Source organism: Agelaius tricolor, unplaced genomic scaffold (assembly GCF_023055355.1).
Source record: "Agelaius tricolor isolate 1412-34295 unplaced genomic scaffold, bAgeTri1.0.p SCAF_16, whole genome shotgun sequence".
Classification (NCBI taxonomy): Eukaryota; Metazoa; Chordata; class Aves; order Passeriformes; family Icteridae; genus Agelaius; species Agelaius tricolor.
In genome coordinates this window covers 10,071,243-10,094,179 of record NW_027269276.1, presented here as the reverse complement: position 1 = coordinate 10,094,179, position 22,937 = coordinate 10,071,243, and the positions used below count along the sequence as shown (strand labels likewise).

Genomic DNA, 22,937 nt, shown 5'->3' with positions numbered 1-22,937 from the left:
AGCAGAGAAATATGTAAGATGCAACTAAAAGTTTTTAAACTAATCACCTCTATGCAAAACAGTATTTTTATGTGGAGAACCTTTAAACTGTGTAAGTATGAGTCAGACTGTTATTATGTACAATCTTGATCATTACATAACAGCTGAGAATGAAAAACCAAACCCAAACGTACATTTAACAGGATATATTTTTAAATAATTTCTTCATTAAGGTTTTTAATGCATGTGTACATGAAAATTTATATTAAAAAATTTAAAAGGAAAATCTTGTTTGTTTAGAATAACTCTGAAGTGCACAAATATTGACAAAAGCTAACAGAAAAAATAATACAGCTCTGCTTTTTTATTAAGTAGTGTTGCTATTACTTAGAGCTGGCAAATAAATGCAATCCTCTGAGTTTTAGAGATTCTCACAAAAAGGACAACATTTTATTATATACATAATTCTGATGTGCAAGTATGCAATCAATATGTACACTTACATTCCTAACTGTTTACATCGTTCTAGAGTATTCACAGTAGAGTCAAGCTTAAGGTTAGAAATGTGAAAAGGCCATTAACAGTGAAAGAAAAAAATAAACCAAGATATGCCTTGGGATTTTAAGACATTTTAAACTACTTGTTAATAGATTTCAGATGACTAAGCTAGAATTTAATTTTGGAGCAGACTAAAAATATAGTTCTTTTTTTAAATAAACAGTAATGCAAGTATGCTCGTAAATGGTTCCACAGATGGCAGTATGACCACAAGCATTGCCCATTGGTCTCTGATTGTGAAGCACTGCTACGGCCCCAGCGAGCCCTGCTGGCAGACACCCTGCTCCTCCCACCAGTGACTGGGTCTGCTGCACTTCTGCATATTTATATGCATTCCCAGGCCTACTTTGCTCTTGAAGAAAGAAAACCACTTTCCTTAAGCCACATTCCTTTACGTGGCCATGTCTACTGCTCGCTGTTCATAGGAAGTATAAAAGAGAATGTAAGCAGCTGAGGACTTCACCGAGGACGCCGAGATCTCGGACACTTCGTGGTCATCAAACTTAAACCAGCGCTGTTTTGAAGCGTTTTTGCAGTAGGCTGTGTAGTGCCCCCCGTCCAGCCCACCGTAATGATTCTGTGAATGTAAGGCAAGGGTTAGTGGTCTTCAAAGCTGCCATTTCTTCCCTGGTTAGGGAAATAATCTAGAACATGAAATTTTTACTGAATCCCAATTGTTCTTTTACAGGATGCAACTTAATCTGTAACTACAATGCAGCCTGGCTGAATCACACAGGCCACCCTGAGTCCTGGCATAAAGTGCAGCTGGGGTTTGAAATGTGACTGGTTACTCACCGATACTGAGAACAGATTGTATCTCTTCAAGGAAGTCTTTGGACCAATAACATACTGAGAGAGGTCAAGAGTTTCCAGTGGAAAATCAACTGAAGTTTGAAGCTTTTGTTTCCATCTTCCATCATAGGAAAATCTAGAGAATTAAAAAGCACCATGAAAAGTTACAGGCTGCTCACAAGCTACTCCACTGTACTAAGCATGTTCGTTTTCCCTGTTTTTAACCAGGATGTGATCTCAACTAAAGCCCCCGGTTCTGTTAACATTTGCTCATGTGTTTCTTAGCAAAAATAACAAGAGATCACTTGTGAAAGTGCCTTGGGAGTTACAGCCTCATAAAAGAAGCATCAGATGAAAATCAAATTCTTGCACCATTACAACTGGTAATGTATCTGTGACCTTCTCTAAGTTAAAATGCTCAGCCACTGCCATGGAACAATCCAGTTCCACCAAAGCCTGGTCAGTTCATCCTAATTAATATCCACCAATCACCATTTCCTTACCGTTTCAAGTGCACAAGAAGAACAGGTGGCAATTTCCAAATTTCTATTTTTTTCAAAGAGTCCCTTCGAGTTTTGCAATGGCTACAGTAAAATCTATTGTTATCAGTGAGCTTTTCTTCTTTGGAGAACAATCTAAGGCATTCCTAAAACAAAATACAGAGATTGTGAATAGTAGGTGTTTTTGCAAGTATAACAAAAATGCTTGTTTCCCATTTGGTTGTTAACCTGCATTGGTTATCTGCATCCTCCATTTCACTGAGGAAAAGTGACTTAAATCTATGTGTGGAAGCAAGTTTTACTGCAGATATTAATTAGTTTCCTTCAAAATGTACAGACAATGTTTTGTTTAAAACCACAGAATACTTACATTGTGACCTACCAAAGCAAGTAATTATACATGCTGCTATTGCAGCTTCAGCATTTCCATCCTCCTGCTAACTTAAAACTTTTAAGGAATGACCTATTTCTTTAAACTTTAGAAGAATTGAAAAAAAATGCAGATTCAGATCTGTTCATGTTTCAGGTCAATGCAAATTAAGCAGAATGCTGACCAACCCCTTGAAGCAGAGGGTGAGCAGCAGCAGCATCACAACCCAGTGCCAGCTGGCACTGCAGGAGCAGTTTCTCTCCAGTTGCCCATACCTGCAGAGTGCATTTGCTGGAGGATGCAAGTGGTAATGAGAGATACATGAAAGCCTCGAAGGTTCGGGACCTCTTGTGACACGTCAGACACTGCACGGTGGATTTGAACTGCCCTTGGAACAGTGCCACAATGATGGACTCGTTGAGCTGTTTGTGTTTGTGCCAGGCTATTTCTGCTGCACTTGAGTCATCCAGGTGATCGTTATTTTCTTCCTTGTATCTTTTCCTGTTGTCAGCCTGGATAGCAGAAGTTTAAATACCACAGCAATATATTAACATATATGTAAGTAAGAAATCTCATATAGGCAAGCATATGATTGATTATTCACAAGAATATTTAAACATGTCAGTGTAGCCATCCAGTTCTTGTCTAGTGAGGCTTCTTCTGTGTCTCCCTCCACCACCTTATACCTACAACTTCAGAATTCCTACTTTAATTCTGAATAATCACATTTCTTTATATATAAGGTTAAAGTAATATAATCTTATGGAATAAGAAAGTATTTTAAAAATTTCTCTTGATCTTCTGGCAGATATATAATTTCTTTTAAGTGTATTGCTTACTTTATTTAGGTCCTCATGCAAGCCATCCATTAGAAAGAGAAGCAATTCTTGGGAGTCCTGTTGGCTATATCCTGCAAATTGGTCATTAATTTTCCCAATTGTAATTTTGAAGTCTTTTGGACTGATATATTTATACTGTCCTGCCCATAATGCTTTCATTATTACACCAAACTCTTCAGCCACTTCACCTTTATGTCCCAGGAAATTTGACCTATAAAATAAGAAACAAACAAAAAAAAAATCTGAGCCATTCAAATAACTGGGTTTTAATATTAATGTTTTAAATTCAAAACATGGTCCCAATTTTAAAATAATTTCTTTAGACTAAGGAAAACTGGCTATTAGACTGAGTTAAATTTTCATCTATGTCAACCCTGTAATTTGGCACCATATTCCAGATGGAAGGTACAGCTGTTTTCAGCATAATTTTGTGAACTATTTAAATATTCAGTTTAGTTTTAAGACACTCTAGCACACATGTATTTTATGAATGTGGTGACCATAATTTAATTATCACAGTCCAGTAAAACCTATTTAGTGACACAAATGAATTTTGAAAATGTCAAGGTGGCCAGAAGTTACCATTTGGCTCCTACTTAAAAAACAAACAGCCCCACCAAGTGATCTTCTTGAATTGGCCAATATAAAGGCAGATGAGAGATTGTTACCTGTTAATATCAGCTTGATACAAGTTTCTGTTGAAATACTCAGCCAGGTGAGGTGCATTGCACAGACACTGTAATATGGAATTCATGTAGCAAGTGTTCCCTAGATTACGAAGTCCTGTCAGAGCTGGTCCCGATCCCCCAAACACAGGATTGAGATTGCGAATCTGCGATGCAGAGAGCCTGGAAATTTCTGCTTTAGTGTAACAGGCAGGTCTAGAAGCAAAAAATTATTTTTTAGGAGTCTCAGACTTGACAAAGTTGTGCACATAAACCAACATACACCACACCTCACCCCACCACCCACAGGGACTGGACCATCCTGGCACCAAATACCATCATTTAGGGTACTCAAAACCAGCCAATGCAACAGTGAGAAATCCATATACACTGGCCTATAATGAGGCTCAGTTTTAGGCACTATCAGTTATGAGATTTATATATTTTTTTTTCCTTTACTTCTTTAATTCACAGATGAAGAATTAGCTGTTTAATACAGTTTAAAATCTGCAAACTTGCATTTCACAAACTGTCAGAAGATAGACTTTTAGTATGTTAACACAAATAACAGAACTTCAAATGCAACTGTCATCCAATTAATAGACTGTGGCCTCTGAAATTCCTGCTAATACATAACTATGATACTGATTTCTCAATGAGAACTGCTCAATACATTGAACTTCTAGCAACAAAATTTCAGTCTATTACTCATGCATCCTTTCAAACCCACTTAGAAAACAGTAAGGAATTTCAGTTGCTTCAACACAAAGAAAGTCCTTTGTGCTGTCATACTGCCTGAGCTGTGATCTAACTTATCAAACAAACATACTTATTGTCACGATTGACTGCAGGAGTGACAGGAATTCTTTTCTTGTCTTCCTCCTGGATGGCTTGGGTGATATCTGGGGACGAGTAGGAGCGCTTGAGCTTGGAGTGTTCCCTCTCCCGCTCAGCCGCCACCTTTGCCTTGGCTTTCCGGGTGGGAGGGGTTGATGGAGGAGTGGCTGCAGGAGCCATTTCTGGTGGGTACATCTGAACAGTGTTGGTTGGTGAGTGATAGTAGCGATAGGTTCCAGTGATGTCATCCAGGAACTTGGGGGAAAAAAAACCAAATAGTTTCAAACTCAAGTGAAAACCCATCATTAACTTACCTATTAACAACAGCACGAGTTTTTCAGACATTGGGATATTAAGTTGTGACTGGCCTCAACACTCAATGAATTAAATTTAGTAGAAGGGAAATTTTCATCAAAATGCCTATTAAACAGCAAAAACCAGGAACAGCAGATGAACTGTCCTAGTTTCATTACAAATAATATTAAAATTCAGAAAGTAACTGTGTGGACGTTAAAGGGGAGTAAAAAAAATGATACAAGGTCTAACTTTAGAAGTAAGACACAACTGAAATACAGGACAAAACGACACAGAACAGTTTGATTTTCATTTCAGAAGAGGAGTTACCTTTACCCAACCTGCAGGCAGCCCTGGGACTATCCTTCCCATCTCCTCACTTCGTGCTCTCATTAATGGCTCCCGCTGGGACTAATAAACAAAGAGAAAAATAAGGTATGTACAGTTCCTATGCAGAGCAACAAGCTGCCTGTGACTTCTCTATGGAGTTACATGATTCAGTGCAAACAGTACAATAAATCCTTGATTATAGATAGAAATAAAATGTATTGTAATGGTAATTTAGTATTTTCTATTGCTCAATCTAAACAAAAAACACTGGAATCTAAACAAAACGTTTGCTGACGCATTCCAAAAAAACAAGAAACAAAACAACCATTTAGTCTCATGAAAGTCACAAAACTCAATTTTTCCCCTGAAGAATCAGGAAATAGTAGGAGTATGTGCTTCTGTTAAACACATTAGGCTGAGCTTTTTTCCCTCTTAAAGTAGCACTTGAAGGTGTGTGCATGAGATGATGAATGCATGGAGAATGTTTGTTAGTGCCACTAGAAATACATCAAGACTTATAATGGAAGTTTCAAGTATTTTTCATATGAATATGACCAATGAAAAAAAGCAAACAAACACTGTGAATATGGCATAGTCTTTTCTTAAGATGATGACTTTCAAAATTGAAATGAAATGGAGTTTAACATAATATAATAATCATAAAGCATCTGTGCTTGATTATTTTGACTACATACAATACATTTGTATTTACTTTAAGTCTTTCAGTATCTTGTTCAGAATCCTCTCTAAGGGGTCCTGGCTTTTGAGCTTCACTGTCTGGTTGTCCTTTAACCCCCATTTGCTGCAAAAGATTTTGAAAGAAGGCTTCAATTTTCATCTGGCATGTCAGTAAAGAATGCTGATAAAGTAGAGTTATAATTTCTTTTTTGGTTGTTAAATGCATGTACCACAACAAAGTGGTTAAAGCAGGTAATTTTTATTCCTTCTACATACTATAGGCAATTCACTGGAATAGTTTTTGAAACTGAATGTTGTATTACAGTTTGTTCTGTAGTTTCAACAGCTCAGAAATAAAGTGCAGAACTTCCACCTACGCTACTTTACACCCTAGAAGTTGTAGGGTTTACAATTTGTTGTTAAACTTCAGGCTTTTCTCCCTTTCACTCCTCACTGGCCAAACCTCTCCATGAAAAAGGCAAACAGTGAAGCCAACATGAATTTGGTTGATCATAGGCCATCATTTTGGGATTATGTGACGTTTCTCTGTCAGTCAAAAGCTCATGAATGACTGTGCTAAATTTGCACAGGAAGATTTATTTTTGCTTTCTTGTTCGTTTGGATTAAACAAACATCAGAATATGATCAAATCACAACTGCAATTACAAAAGCAGAGAAAAATATTTTAATTTAACTTCTTGAGAAGTGGTTGTAAAGACATCTGTTCCATTGTTGGCTTGCAAGTGGCTCCTGTTCTATGATCACATGATTTGTACATTGAGAAATTTTACAATTTTTTTCAAGAATGAGGAAAGAAAGAACTGTGACACTCCTCCCTTCCCCCCAAGGTTTGGAACTGGACTGTTTTCAGCAAAAATCCTAGATGAGGATGTTGCTTTGCTTCCTGTGCCAGGTAACAAAATCCAGTTCTGTCAGTGTTTCTACAGCTGGGGGCACTAAAGGGTTCCTTATGATACCATTGTGTCCTTAAGGCCTCATACAGGACCAAGCTGGCACAAGAGAGTAAACACCACCAGGCTTGTATTTTTGGAACAGAGGGTTGCAGTCTATGAACCATCATCCCTTCTAGCTCCATGTGAGTGGGAAATTTTGTTATCCCGTGGGGATTACATGCTGCCCACCTACAAGAAAGAAACAAGTTTGCCTTGGGAAAAAAAAAAATCTATTTGTGTCTTGGTTTTAACTCTCTCCTCTACTTTTATGTAAAATGTGGTCTAAATACATATCCTATTATGTATTTCAAATTGCTAGATTAAAACTGGACTATTCAGAATGATTTAAGTGCATTACTACCTCACACTTGATGATGATTTTCTTTTTCACTGACCTTGCCTGGAACAGTCACAAAGGTCTGAGATGCATCACCCAGTGCCCGTTTCTGCGTTTCTGGTGTTCGAGTTCCTTTTTCTCTTTCTTCCATGGATATTTTGTCAATCTCAATCCTTTTTGCACCAATGTTTTCTGGTTCATTTTTATTTTGCTTTTTTGCTTCTACTGCTTCTCTGTGTGCTCTTTCTTGTTCCTTTTCCTCCTGTTCTCTTTTTATTTGTTCATCTCTCTCCTTCTGCTCTCTGTCTTCTTTTGATTGCTGTAGCTTTTCTTTGTGTTCCTTTTCCTTCTGTTCCTCTTTTGCCTTTTGTTCTTGTTCTTTTTGCTCTTGTTCTTCTTTTTCTCTCTTGAGCCTCTCTCTCTGTTCCTGCTGTTGCCTCTCCCGCAGTTCCTTTTCCCGTCTGTTTTTCTCTAACAGAGCAGCAGTTTCTGCATGGACCCGACTTTTTTCTTCTTCTGTCAGAGTGTTCCTTCCATCATGCACAGGCTTTGTGGAGCGGTCTGGAACTATTCTTCCACTCTCACCAGACTGGCTGTCACTGATTGTACTTGCAGGTTTTGCTCTGTTATCACCATGGATTTTTAGTGAAGGCTTTTTAGAACGATCCACCTGTAACACAGGTGCAGAACAATTCACTACAGCTATCACTATTCTCTTTGCTAAGCTCTTCCTAAGTGAGATTTGTAAGAGAATAAAGATTATATCAAGTTGACTTCTGCCAGAGAAAGAGATCTTTCAATTTCATTAAATCTTCTCATTCAAACTGCTTGTTAGTAAAATTAGGTATTCATTCCAGGTGTGAACTAATAAACAAGCCCTAAAGAATCATAAGGACAGCATTATGCACTGATTACCACAACCCTCTATTTTTGTGTTTTCAAAGGTGGATATTTTAGGGCAATCAGGCAGCCTAATTTGGGCTTGGCCCTCTCAATCATGTGACAAAGCACACGTTCAAGGCAGATCTGCTTGATGGCAAGGGGTATTTAAGAATGGCTTATGCTCAACTGTTGCTGGTAGGTTGTTTTTGAGGCTGGAGTGAGTGTTCTGAAGAAATAAAAGCTCATCTGGTTCAGGGACAAACAGAAATAAGGTCTCTAAATTTTACAGTATAGGGTCTCTTGAATGAGATCTATATTAAAGGCTGCATCTAGAAAGTGAAGAGCTTTAAGCCATGTCTACTAAGGTATTATTTTAGTGTAAGAACTCTACATAGGTGTTTTTATAAAGTCTTATTCGCATGAAAGGAAGAAACAAATTCCTATACTTTCACTACTGGGCCCAGAGTGACAAACCACCTAAATGTTTTATTATTTGAATGAAGATACAGTGGCTGGAAATCAGACCTGTGGAACAGCTAAGGTAAACCATGGCTTAATTGTCCTCTCTGTATTTCATCCTATGTTGCTTTAAGTAGAAAGATTATATAAGCTTTCTGAATTAGTGATCAATTGCTGACCTTGAATTTCTCACATGCTCACATAAAAACATTTATGGAAACTTCTGCAATTCTGTTGAGTGTATTTAGTTTCATATAGTTCTGTAGATCAGTTACCACAGCTTCACAGACCACCAAGAGTCTCTGTACCAATATACTCATGTACAAGGCTTAAACAAATGTATTGAGTATGTTCACTTGTGGATTTCGAGTTCTGGGTGTGGTGGGTCTCTAACACATTAACCATATACTAACTGAAAGAAAGGAACAGGTCAAAAAGCTTACCTCAGGGATACTTCTTGTAACTGACATGGGATTAACTACAAAGGAACTGTCAGATTTTGGAACAGCAGCATCTTGTATGTTTGGTCTGTTAAGTGATTTTAGTCTCTCTTCCAAATTATCTCCCATTTCTTCATTTTCAGCAACAACAGGTAGCACAGGAGCTGGCTCTTCCAGAGAAGGATATGTAAAATCCACTGCAGGAGAGGGGGTACAGGAGGGTAAGAGAATTCTCAAAACAAAACCACAAAAGCAAGATAAACCCCCCATTCCAACCCAAAATTTAGCTTTTAGCCATAATAAAGACTTTCCTAAAAACACCTGAATGAAAGACTCATCCAGTAAGTACAAATGCTTGGTGGGGTGTTATCCTTTATACTTACAAGAAACAGTCACTGCTTCAGTCCTGCCATGCTGGGGTGGAGTTACTCTAGCATTTGTTGTATACTGTGGAAAACAAAGGAGCCAGTTTTCATAACCTCCTTCTAGAATTAAAGGTTCATTCTGCAGGATGGTTTTGCTTTCCCACTGTATGGAAAAAAATAGTTTAAAGTTAATTGATTTAAAATAGAAAGTAAACTTTTAATAGTGTTGTTTAAATTCCTGTGCCTAGTTGTTAAATTGAGACATTGTTTTTTGAGATTTTTAAACAAGACTTGGAGGTTGCAAAAATAGGGATCCTCTCTGTGTTTGGAGAATGCCCAGCACAGTTGGTTCCTGGCTCTGCCTACAACAGGGTGTGAATATTTCTAGCAGAGAAAGAACCACTTACTGCTACTTCACGTAACAATCCTCCATGCAGAAAAGTATTTTTATTACAGTATTTGCTTCAGTTTCTTATCTGGTATGTTTGCTGAGGGATTAGTGACTTAGAAAGCATAACATTGACTTTCTGAAACCCCTTGAGAGTTCAGGGTTCAGGCTGCCCTCCTCCTGCTGTCCTCAGTACTAGTACATGAACAAGACAGTCTAGAGAACAGAGTCTCTAAAGCAATTAAGATGGAGAACTGCTGAACTATCTCTGAAGCCCAGCCCTGAATGTCAAGGTAACAAAGATTTGCAGTCTTTCACAAGAGCCACCACTGTACAGAGGAGAGACAACACAGCTACACAGAATTTGACTCAAAAATGCTGGGCATCTGCTCACTGTGGAGTCTATAAGCTTCCTGCACTATTGAAACTCAAATTTAATTTAATGTTTACCTAAAAGTTATATTCAAAAATGCAGAAAAGTTAACTGTGCTGAAAATATTTCTGGAGCCTCCTTCATTGCAGCCCCTCCACTGTAGGAAGTACCTGGCTGATAGGACTGCAAAGTAGGTGGCCAACCACTTTCCAGGGATTAGGAATTACTGCTGCTAATATAGGAGAGAAGGTGACTGTTCCTGGGAAACAGGACTAAAAGTACTTTCCCACATAACTCTGTCAGCAGAGAACTGTAAGTTGATGAGCTGCTTATTGAGGAAGTGAGTTGAATCATTCTGCTGTTCACCTGTTTGATAAATTATACTGTCATCTACTAGAGGTACAGTATGAAACTTCAAACTACACTTCTGCTATCAAAACAAGCAGGCTTTGAAAACTCAACCAAGTATCACTAAGGCCTCCATATACACATAAATATAAGAGCTTCAAGGCCTTATTTACTAAGATTAATTAATTAATGAATGAAAAGATGAAATTTGCCAACCTTAAAAAGTGCATCTTTCAGGCTCTGTAGAGTTGTTCCCAGCTTTAAGTCTTCAGCAGAACTAAACCAGTCTAGCAGTATAACATAATGGAACTGCCCTCTCCTCTTCCATGAATCCCTAGACTCCTCTGGGAGTCTAGCTTCAATCAGGTAAGCAGTATCTCTGAAATGAATTAACATGCATTTAAAGATTCATGTACAAGTAACATTCTGTCCAACAATACATAATCTATAGATGTTTATGTGCTGGGATAAAATAAATATGCATTGTGTTGAAGTCAGTACATGCAAGAACAGAGCTGTGCAGGTACATCTCACCCACTGGTATACAGCAGGGATTCTGACACTAGGTGTACAAGCTTTAAAATCATGTACTTTTTTAGAAAATTAAATATTTCACTCTCATTTAACATCATGTCTTACCCAGGATGGATAGCTTCTTCTGGGACATTGATGGATTTTGGAATACAGGATTCCTGATAGTCCTTTGATTTTCGAGCATCCATTATAAGCAATTCAGTATTTTTGTCTGACATCATTGCAAACAGTCTCTCAGGTGTGACTGCTCCTTGAAAGAGAGAAGCAATTACATGTAAGAAGCCACATTATAAATGAAGATAGCTATGAATGGCTATGGGATCTGACTGGTGCAATCAAGACTGCAAACAGATGACAGAACTAGGAAATCCCACAAAGTCATGGAGGTGAAACGTTACAGCGTGGGCCTTTTGCTCCCACTGCTGTAGTGATCAGCCCCTGATCTGTTAGATTAGACAAATACTGAATATTTCAGTGATAAACAAGTTTAATGTATTGTGGTCTCATTTAAATCAAGCTATATAGGCAAGCATTTGTGAACTACATGCTGCAGATATTCCTCTTGAGAACTCTAGAGAACATTTTCACATACTCATTACAAGAACAAAAAGCAGAAGGTTGTAAGGAGAATGGAAAAATTTTGTATTTAACTGAATAAGATGTCATATTTCATCCTTGCCTATCAGCAGTAGAGCTGTTTTTCTTTCTAACCTGACCATTTCAGGACTAGTTCATCTTCCATTACTGAACAGTTGAAAAACTAACTACAGATCTCTAAGTTTATGAGAAGTAACGAAGGCTTTAATACAGAGTTTAATGAATTACTGATTTGTTATAACTGAAATGCAGGATACTAGAATTTCATCAAAATATTTTAACTGTGAAATAACTGCTGAGAAAGACTGCAGCTGTGAGGTGATTAGTGCACAGTCATACAGAAACATTTTTCACATTTGTGTGAGCACTGCATCTCTTACCACTCAGGCTATCAGACTGATCTTTTCTTTCCAGTGAATGCTTTGTCTCACCATTAATCTGTATAAGGGGAAAAAAAAAGTTTAGCATGTAATACTGAGAACTAAGGTAGCCAACAAACAATGACTCTCACAGAGCCTGAAGGAAACTTATCAGACAGTTAAGCCACAGGAACAAACATAGCACAAGGAAGCTGCTTCTGAAGATGTGCTGACAAATGTACTCAAAAGATACTGAGGTTGCTGCCCTGCCTAGACAGAAAACAGTTAGAGAGGTAATATAACCTAGGATACCATCATCTAACAGAAGAAATTCTTTAAGTATTTGTGGAGAATTAAGTGTTAATTGTTTCCACATTACTGTTAAAAAGTCAACCTTCCCCTAAAATGGAGACAATGTTATCCTTAATATCAGTTTGTCACCATTACCTTGGGTTTCTTGCACTAATTCTGGCATAAAACAGAATCATAAAGCTCAGTCTATCTTACACAAGACATGGAGGCTACTAGGACTTCACATATTCCAAAGAAATGTCAAAGAAGGGTTATGGAGAGTGTACGTTACTTCAAAAAACCCCCGCCTTGATTCTGAACTGGAAATAGCTACTACTAGAGACTAAATTGAAACTATCCATTCAGATTGAATTAGAGTTTGTAAACATCTTCACTTACCCTTTGGCTTTTTCCTTTGGAATCCACAGCACTTTCTGAGGAGTTTTTGGCTGAGCTCTTTCCATCATCTTTTGGTTCTTGCTTTTTCTGTAGCTCCTGTCTGTCCCTCTCTTCAAGTTTTTTCCGAACTTCAGCTTCCTCGTATCTGTTGGGGGAAAAAAGTGCCTTTTTTCAATACTGTGGTTTTGGCTAACCTTGGATTATTAATATCAAAATCACTAAGTCTTCAGTCAAAAACTTTAAAAGAAGGATTTAGAATTTTAAAAAGTTAAAGTATTGCCAGTTTTTGTATTCCAACAAACTCCATTTTGCTTCCTAACTATGTGGTCTTATTTCTCCCACTTTTGGGTTGGTTTTCTTATTGTTAAATCTTGGTTTGAGTCCTATTACATAGCCACTGATTGTAAAGCTATTTTTTTCTTAAAACCTGGGGTCATGCTTAGCTATGGTATCTCTGAATGTTTTTCACTTTCCATAGACAACTATAGGTACTGGTGACTTACAAGTAAACTCCAATATATTACAACAGTCATCCCAGGTATTTTATTTCATTTTGCAATCGAGCCAGTGAAGAGTAAGTTAGCTCAGATATCTAAATTTGCTTTTTCTGGGAAGTTGGATCAGAACTGCTTATACAGTAATCACCTTCAGAATGTAAGTTGACTCCATGATGTGCTCACCTGTGTGCCTGGTGCTTGTTTCAAACACTGGGCCTACAGGGAAGCCAATGCAAGAACTGCAAGGAGTTTTGGGGGGTGAGGTCTTGCATACACACCTGTCCTTTTCATAAAGCCTCAGATTTGAAAATTACCCTCCCAGCCTTTCACCACTGGAAGGACAATCATGGTATTGTAAGCCATGACTGATCTCCAAACTACAGTTTTCAGATCACCACTGCAGGTTTGTACAGGCACATCACTGTTCAATAGTATTCACTTACATTTAATACAAATGAGTAGTTTAAGGGTTACTAGTATCATAAAACAAAAATAGAATGTTTGACCTAACAATTTGGATGACTGAAGCAAGAAGTAAAACATGAACTCAGAACTGTGTTAGTAAGGGCTCATTTTAACCAGATGTTGCGTAATGAGGGTTAAAATAACAGTGACAATACAGCTGTATGTTAATAACCTAGATCATTCAAATTCCACCTCCAAGTCTACTGCACTAATTGCCCACTAAGAGGAAGGAGGCAGCAAGTCTGTAATTTTATTTTCAAACAGGCTTCTTGATTTGGGACAGGCATTGTAAGTTAGAACTGAGTATTTTGTTCCCACTTGGAGTTAATGACACTAAAGCATATTTCAGATTTTAGTTTAATTTGGTCAGTATGAAATATTTACCCATCAATTTCCTATTTATACTGCTGAAGCACGTAGTAGGTCATTCATGTAAGCATTCCTGCCCCTATACAAGTTTCATCAGCTCTACTTTTAGTTAACAATTAACATTCAAACTATTTGCTGGCCTACTGCCTGGGGAAGAAATTATACAAATAATTTCCTTGAAACTACTTCTGTAGTTACACAGGAGTCATGTTTCATTTCTGTTACCTTTAAATATTTACACATTTTGCCAGAGTAGTTAAAAGTTACTGCATCAACTCCAAAACTCCGTTCCTTTCATAAAAAGACATAAGTTACTTAAACAACAAGTCTCTACATTTTGGGTTTCTCTGATTCTATCAATGTTTACTCTTAAGAGTGAATTTGTAGCTGTGTTTAATTGTAAGACTCACCTAAACAAAGAAAATCTAAAGATTGTTTCATACACAGTGTCATGAGATCTTTGTGAAGTCACTTTTCACCTACATGTAACTACACTCACAGTTCACCAAAACTAACTTTATAGATTTAGCACTTTGGAGGTATAAAATACACTTTCACAAGAATACTTTGAAGGAGGGGGGTGGGACATGACACTTGTGAAGGGAAATGTGCCCAGCTGCAGAGAGTGAGAGCTGAAAGAGTGAGACAGTTGCTAAGGATGCAATAAGCAGAGAAGGCTGGAAATAAGAACTACTGTGCTAAATATCACCTAAAGATAGACCCTACCTTGCAACTTACTAACACAATTTCATGGCTTATGGCACAAAGATTAACTTGTCAGGTGATAATCTGGTACCCAAAAGCCCATTAGCATCTGCTCATCTACATACTGGCAGAACTGTGCATTCCATACACACATCTGCAAGCGGCTAAAGAATCAAAACCTGGCATTTCTCAGTGGAAACTACATCAGACTAGGGGGACTTTGTAGGCTATCTGATTATTAGGAACATTCATTAATATATTTGGGCTCAGATGACCTTATGATTAAAAGGCTGAGGAAGAAATTGCTCTTGATCATCTCTCCTGTATATGTACTTCAGACCTTGTGGTGTCTTTTTATTAGTCAATTAACTAAACTAGGAGACACTGTCAACAAACCAAGGAATTAGCAGAAAGTGTACAAAATGACAAGTTATTGGAGTGTGTGGTAGTGAAAATTATCTCTAGTAAAAGACTTCTGGGAATAAATTTAAGCTCTCAAGAGTTTCAGGTACCTATGGTTTGCTCAAGTGCAATTGCTTACGACTAAATAGCATGAAAATCTGCACTTGGCACAGATACAGGCTCGAGGTAAAAGGAACAATGTTTTAGCCATCAACTATATTACATACCTGAGTTTAAGGCTGTCTGACAGTATTTCAGCTTCATCAAGAGCTTTTTTTAAATTTGTAGGTCCCAGAATTGAATGAAAATAATCCTAAAATGACAAGCATCACATAATATAAATATGCAGTTTAACAATGCTTACTTCTATGCATGTCAAGAGTCACTAATTGTATGGAGAACTGATATTATAATGATATTAATGCTAAAAAAAGAGAACTAGTTTGAGTCAAAACATTTTCTATTCAAATATGAGTTTGTAAGAAAGACTAAAGTCTAAGTCTAAGACTTACTAAAGACCTACTTGTCTAGTCTAAGGACTAGACAAGGCAACTTCACCAAAGAAGTCTGACTGGTAAAAATTATGGGAATACCTTTCCATGAAAAAATATTCACAGATCTGACAATTTGTATAGTTCATACATAAAAAGAAAACTAAAAAAAATTAACACCAGACTTCTCAAAATCACAAAAGAAAAAAATAGCACCATAAGTTAGACAGTTTACTTAATATCAGTGTGATCCTTTGAATGTGTATTAGTGTAATTCTCTGTACTTCTCATACTTTGACCAATGCAGAAGAGATTAGCCAGAAAGCTTTTATACCTGCTGCTGCCTAAAATCAGGTCTCTTTCTAATAAGGTTATAAACAGCCACATATTTCATGTATAGGATGTAAGCTTTTTCTTCATCTCCATCCAGTCTGCTTTCTTCTGCTGCTTTGAAAATCTTAAGGGCACTCTGCACATAACTGAAACCAAAGAAGAGGAGTAAAGTACATAATTGTTGACTTGTCCTCAAACACCTTTTCATTACAAAATGCCATCTTAAGTGTTTACAGACTTCACCCATATATTATTTGATTCTACCACTTTAATAAAAGGCTTTCATTAAATATGAATTGCAATCATGTTCCTCCAAATAATGTTTATCTTTGCTAGTTTGTTTACCAGCCTTATTTAAAGTCTTCCATAATTAAATATCATAGTGAGATATGGAAAAAGGTACTCTTCCCTTCTAAGAATAACTTTCTTTCTAGGAAAAATTAAGTTATAGTAAGACAAAATTAAATCATTGATTGTCTAAAAATGCTAGAGGGAGGCAAAGCATTCAGACATTTGCTAAAGGTTTTGTTATTTTTACAGATTTGCATTTATGTAGCCTTTCCTCTAAGTGTGTGGATTTTCATGGGCATTGTGCTCTGTCCAAGTCATGCTTTGTCAGTATGCCAAGTGACTTCTGGAGGGAGTAAGCATATCCAATGTGACACTTGAGAGCCATACATAAGACTATTGAAGATTTTGTATCTAGCAGAAATAATGAAGGAAATTTAGATCCACAACAGATTTGTTCTGGAACCACTAATATTTTAAGTATTAATTCAAAATCAATTATAACATATATACCTTTTTGTACTGGTCTTTTCAGGTTTTACTTCTGTCTTCTTGTTGAGATCTTTCAATGAAGTAGAGAGGTAGAGCTCCTTAGGTACAGATGCCACAGCAGGCATGTTAATATTGTTACTTATGTCCCTTCTAGGATGTTACAGCTTCTTAGAAGTCTCTACCAATATTTTTCTGGAGGAGGAAAAACGGTAGGAAGAGCCAAATTATATTCCAATTACTTTTAGTACAGTAGTTATAGTTACCTGTGTAAGTTTATTACCTAATTTAGCTCACCTTATGTGAGCTAGCAAATAGAGTGTCTGAACAATTAATAGTATAAATTAATCTTTCAAAGTGACAGAATTATTTGAAATCACTTCATGTATTGATCAAGAATGTCCAGCAATATCTGTGCTAACGGGAAAATTAAAAAAAAATGCTGACTCATGAATGTTCAAAATCATCATATCCAGCAAATTTATTCTACTGAAATGCCAGCAAGTATACTATCAAAAAATAGCTGACTCCTCTGTACTCTGCAAATACACATTACCCCCTCTGAAAAATGACTTTGAATGTCTTGCTAAGAGATAAGCTGAGAACAGAGAGGCTGCTACCATTAAAGTCTACTGAAACATCTTGGACACTGCAGGTCTTCAACTCCTGGGTGCCATTGACTTTGTGCTTTCATTTGGGAGCGCTCTCCAGGCAGCCATGAAATAGTTAAGCAGAATTTGGTCACAAGGGACTGTTACATCATGTTATCTGAGAAAGGGAAGTCCAGGAAGTCTCCTGCAGACAGTCTAACTAAAACTCTCTGCATCTAGTACACAGTGAGCTATTTTATTTTAGCCTTGGGGGTGGCAGGGGAGGAACTGAGCTCCCTCACAAGCAAGAGGGGAGACATTCAGATGTGAGCAATACTGAAGGAATGAAGGGGGACTCATTAGAAGACAGACACTCAAATGATATCAGCAAGGAAATTATTTCCTAGTAGAGAAAAGCCACATGGCTTTTGAGAAGATGAAGGTAGAGCATTTCTCTTTCACTCTCAATGTGATCAGCATCAAGTGTGACCAAAAAAAACCTGTCAGTGACCTCAGAGGGAAGTTTCACCTGACCAAATTGATCAGTAGCCACTCAATGAGGTAGTCCCAATCTCCCTCCCTCTTTCTCATGCTGGTCTGGTACTTATCCAACCTCTTGAGCCAATTCATCCTGCTGAAGAAGCAGAAAGGCTACACAGCTTGTGCAAGGGCAGCAGTTGGCATGTGCAGTCAAGAATGAGAGGCTAAGGTGGGAATGGGATCCTTCCAAGGCTCAGAGCTGTTGTACTCCCTGAAGTATTACTGCACAGAGCATTGCCAGGGGGACTCTTGTTGGGCTAGGAATTGGTTATCAAACAAAGACACTGAGTTAACACAAACATTTGGTCTAAGGTATGCCAAGGTCAGACTAACCAATATCTAGCAAAATAACTTACTGCTTGAACACGGATGCTGTATTTGCAAATTTCCTTGATAACTAGGTATCAGCTTTTTAAAACTGAAAAATTTGTTTAAAATCCTCTCTTAGTGGACTAATTTCCAGATAATTCTATAAAATAAGTACTGAAGTCCTCAAATACTATCTTTAATACATAGAATTAAAAACATATCCCATATCTAACTCATCTTAAAACCTTGTCTTTTGTATATGATGTGTCATTCATTCAATTGTAACTTTCAGGGGGATACTTATGAGCTGAAAACAAGGCAGATAATTCATTAGAACTGCATGCAGTAGAAACAAAACACAGACATTCCCTGTCCCAAAGAAGACCTTTCCAGTACAAAAGCCTTTTAGCCTAAAACAAAGACATACTTTTTGCAACCTCATAAAGAGAGCCTTCACTCTTATTAAGATTTTAGTATTGCTTGTCTCAGTCTACCTTCAGAGCATATCTTTACCTGGCTTTTTTTTTTTCCACCATGGAACTGTAAATAGACTTTTCCTTTGAAGCTTTTAAGTCCTTTCCAAATATATCTTCAATGTTTGCTCTGTTATGTAACCAGTATTTTCTTAATCTTAAGTGGCAGCATTTGGTTGTGTTCTGACAGAATATTGTAACTGAATACGCAGTCTGAATAAGATATGCACATAGCATTACTGAGCTGTGTGCATATGAGCAAAAAAAGCTCAAGATTATGTGGAAGATGAACCATTTAATGATGTCAGTAAATTCTCAAGTGTTGCTGACATACCTTGAAAAGGACATATCTTCTGGAACATCATCTGTACAAACCTAGAACTAGTAAGTAAAAGCCACCTCTGAGCTTTGGCCTGAAACAAAAATTGTCTTTCCACATTTTCCTATGGTCACTGTTATAACTGCAGGTCTTTAAACTACCATGCAAGTTCACTGCTGAACTTTTTATTTTCTGATTAAAAGAAATTTCTATGCCTTTTTTAAAACATGAGCTTCTAACCACAGTAGCTGATGAATGAGATATTAATTACCTTTTGACCTCCCACAGCATCACAATTCATAAAATATGCTGCATGGAGATGAGAAAGAATGGATAAGGAGTAACATTTTCTGAACTTTTTAAAAAATCAAATTCTCAACCACATACTTAATCAAAATACAGCATATGTGTTAAGTTGTTATGAGATTTCAGTGGCAGTTTTTAAGACATTTTTCTATACAGAATCTTAATTTTGGATCTGTAACTAACATTTTCAGGTTTATCCATCACAAATGCCCCAAGTTGATTTTAGTTACTACAGACTGACCATTGTTGACTGCTTAGTCTTAGCTTGTAAGCACCCTTTAAATTTTCTTAAGCTTCTACTAAATTTTAAGATGCGCATTACCTTAATTTTCCTCATACTCAAATGAACATGGTTTATTTCCTTAATTTTTGAGCATGCTTTGGGAAGACTATAATTTCAGAGTCCAAATCAGGTCCTTCATTGATAAATATTGCCATCTGATTTTTAACACAATTTTTTTGCAGATATCAGATTCCTAACTGGCCTAGTGTCAGTGGAGAAATCCAGTAAAATCCAGTTCCACAAATGCAGTTTGGAACTAGTCAGCATCAAAGAAAACTGGATCATAAAACCATGAATAGAAGAGACTGAAGAAGTTGTAATAGCTAAATCTACTATTAGTCGACCCTATGAGGAAGAAGCAACAACCTATTTCAGGTTTGTCAACTTTTATCTTAAAAATTAAGATCAAACTCAAAACCTGACACCTTTTCTACTCCCAGCTGAAGTATTATCTCTGGGTCCTTCTTCATACCTATGAGTGCTGAAAACAAGGCCAATATCCCAAAATATAAGTAAAGTCATGCTTGTATGACTATAGGCAATTGACATGCTTAGAATGGATAGTTTTACCCTGACAGAGAAACATACCTGTTGGTGACAGGTTTTTCAACATGTAATTATCATGCCAGTTTTACTAAGGATATGAGTAAGCTTTAAGTGGAATGACTACAGAAAGAACAACGCACTGAAGCAGTTACACTGCAAGCAACGCACACACTAACACATTGTGAAATACTGACACAAGTAATGGGCATCACCAATTCAGGTATATAATCAAGTATTATTCACTTATTTTTCTCTCTAGCACTTGAGCAAATGAAAAATGGGTTTCTCGTGAGCATTAAGTTACTCAGTTTTCTCAGAATTAAGTTGTACTGTCTGCACTTAGTACACAAGAGTTGGTTTTCTTTAAGATTATCAATTTGAGTGTAGAGACCAAGAATTTTTCAAAGATTGAACTACACAATCAATCAGCATATTTAGTTCTTTAGTCCTCTAGCTCTCTTCCAGGCTCTGGTATTGTTAATACTACAGGCCTTGGTCCTGTAACCTAACGTGCATAGGATGATTATAACTATTGGGGCTTCTTATGGCAAGTACCCAAGAGAGTACCCAAACTTGCACTGTTCTTCTGGTTCCAGAGCAGTAACACATCACGGGTCTCTCTCTGGCCACGTACCTGCTGAAACCTGCAGCAGCCTGCACTGCCAAGCCTCACAAGGACTCTCTCCACGCAGTGAGAAAACCCTTTGACAGACAACCATCCCACACTATAAAGTTTCTTAAATACACTGGATTTTCTGCAGGAAGTTTGAAAGTTATTCTAAGTAAAACCACAAATAGTTCCACTTGTTATTTAGATAAATGAACATTTGCAAGGCGTAGGCAAACAGCAGAGGTGATAAGAAGCCGGGGAGGTGACAGGGAGGCAGAAAACTCCTTCAAGTTTCTAAGCGGGCGGTCAATAGCGCTGCGGCGGCCCGGCCGGGCTGTGGCAATCTCCATGACACCGCAGCTCACCGGCCGCAGGAGTGCGGCACTCTGGGAAGCGCCGCTTCCCTGCCATCTTCCTCCGGCCGCTCTGGGGCTCGGCGGCGGCTCCGCCGGCCCCGCTCGCTCCTCGCTCGGCCGGGCTAAGGCTGGGAGACTGCGGGCTGCCCAAGGTCACAGCGCCGGCTCCCCGCCGGGCCAGGCCCGATTCTCCTCGCGCGGCCCGGACCGGCTCCCTGCCCTCCGCAGCCCCTCGAGGGCCGCTCCCCCCGCACGGCGGGGCTGGGCCCGGGGCTTCCTCCAAGGGCGCCCGCCCCTCCCGTCACTGCCGGAGCCCCCTCCCCGCAGGCCTCGCTCCCCGCCGGCCCAGAGCCGCCCCGGCCGCGCACTCACCGCCGCGAGGACTCGCTGCCTCCGCCCGCCGGCCCGGGGCAGGCCCATGTCCGAGCGCGGCTGCCGAGGAGACGCTACGCGGCCATGGCTGCTGGGGCGGAACTCGGCGGCGTCCCTCCCTCCCCGCTTCCCTCCCTCCTGCCGGGCCTCCGCTCCCCGCGGGGGCGGGGACTGTCACGGCCCTATCCGTGCCGCGGGGCCGGCTCGGGCCGCGCAGGTGCGGGGCGGCCGTGCCGCTGTCCTGCGGGCCCTGCGGGGCGAGGCAGCGCTGGGGCGGCCGGGGGACGCAGACCCACACGCCGTGGGGCTGCCTCGGAGCTGGGGTGGCTCCGGGGGCGGTGTGAGAGGAGAGAGACGCGGTGACCTCGCCCAGCAGCAGCCGGCGGCCCCGGAGAGCGCTCCGGGTTACCTGCCGTTACCTGCCGTGCCCTGCCGGCCTCCACGGGCTGCTGGCCCGCCGGAGCTGGCTCCTCGCCTCGGGAGCGGAGATTTGTTACTGTGGCCAGGGCACTAAGAGCGGGCTCTGGGGGCTGTCACAGTCTGTAGGACATGCCAGGGTTTCTATGGGGTGTTATACTGGCTCACTGCACTGTGCAATCTGGTGTGGGAACCCCAGACACCTCTCTTTATAAAAATACCGTTTTTACTTTAGAGAAAAGTGGATTGCTAGGGGACACTCCAAGTTTCCTGTTGATGACAGTGTTTTCTGTGCACCTTGTGTTACTACAAGCATCGTATCTGAGGGATGGCAGGGATGTGTGGACGTGCTGGTACAGTCATGCTAGGAAAAGGAGAGAGGCTGGTCCTGCCGTGGAGATCTTACACAAATGGAGGAGATGCTCTGTGCTGCCACAATCCTGACCGGTCCCCCAACTGTGTTGGAGGGTGAGGGGATTCAACAACTACATTTCAACCTGGTACTCAGTTTTGGTAATGGAAATGTCTTGTGAGCTGGAGCAGTTTCCATCAGTGACTCTAGAAAACAAGGAGATCTTGGAGCCTAAACAGGGAAGTTTAGAAAACATGGAGATGCCTGTCTCCATGTTCCAAAATACTTCTGATTCCTTGCCCAGGAAGCTGAATTATATCACAGCACCTAGCACAGTAACATTGGTTGGTACTGGCCACATGAAAGGCTCAGACAATTTCTCTATCTTTGCAGGGTGTGTGACTGATAGGCATGTGAAAGGTTCTGGGAGAAATGAGAACAGTGATATGTCTCCTTTATTGTGCAGAAAGGTGAATACCAAAGTAAGTCAATAGATTCCAACAACTCTAAGCTGAACTGAATATTAATAACATCACAGTCTTTTAAGTGCCTTTTTCACACCTGCTGTATGTGTTTTAGCCAGGGTGGGTGATGCCAAAAAGTTATGACAAGATGGAAGGGGTAAGTCCACTGATGTCAGAGCTTGGGATTACAAATTAATGTTGACTCTCACACTCACTGCTGTCCAAACTGGACTCAGAGAACCCCTTTATTGTTTCTCTTATATGAAAAAAATTGTGTGATACAATCTTTGGTTTTACTTGTATGGGCACACCCCAGCCATATATAGAAAAGTGTTTGGGGAGGAGTTGCCTATGCAATTAGCTTTACCCCACTCCAGAGCTTGTTAAAACATGC

The 22,937-nt window shown here is 39.3% G+C and overlaps 1 protein-coding gene across 3 annotated transcripts; it reads right to left on the bottom strand.

Moving 5' to 3' along the window:
* Positions 1 to 170: 170 nt before the first annotated feature.
* USP8 (ubiquitin specific peptidase 8) lies at positions 171 to 21,464 on the bottom strand. 3 transcript variants are annotated; one of them, XM_071441435.1, is made up of 20 exons: positions 21,311 to 21,464; positions 16,631 to 16,801; positions 15,831 to 15,975; positions 15,233 to 15,318; positions 12,568 to 12,712; positions 11,899 to 11,956; positions 11,027 to 11,171; positions 10,604 to 10,766; positions 9,297 to 9,441; positions 8,917 to 9,110; positions 7,191 to 7,802; positions 5,877 to 5,966; positions 5,165 to 5,245; positions 4,533 to 4,795; positions 3,707 to 3,919; positions 3,039 to 3,249; positions 2,475 to 2,711; positions 1,833 to 1,975; positions 1,333 to 1,465; positions 171 to 1,114 (listed from the first exon to the last, which is right to left on the bottom strand). In XM_071441435.1, exons 2-20 carry the CDS (start codon positions 16,732 to 16,734, stop codon positions 929 to 931), a joined length of 3,354 nt encoding a protein of 1,117 aa, XP_071297536.1. In that variant the 5' UTR covers positions 16,735 to 16,801; positions 21,311 to 21,464; the 3' UTR covers positions 171 to 928. The 3 variants fall into 3 exon arrangements, with proteins under 3 accessions (XP_071297536.1, XP_071297537.1, XP_071297538.1); XM_071441436.1 differs by lacking the exon at positions 5,877 to 5,966; XM_071441437.1 differs by lacking the exons at positions 15,233 to 15,318; positions 15,831 to 15,975; positions 16,631 to 16,801 and having other exon boundaries at positions 21,311 to 21,452.
* Between the last annotated feature and the right edge of the window lie 1,473 nt (positions 21,465 to 22,937).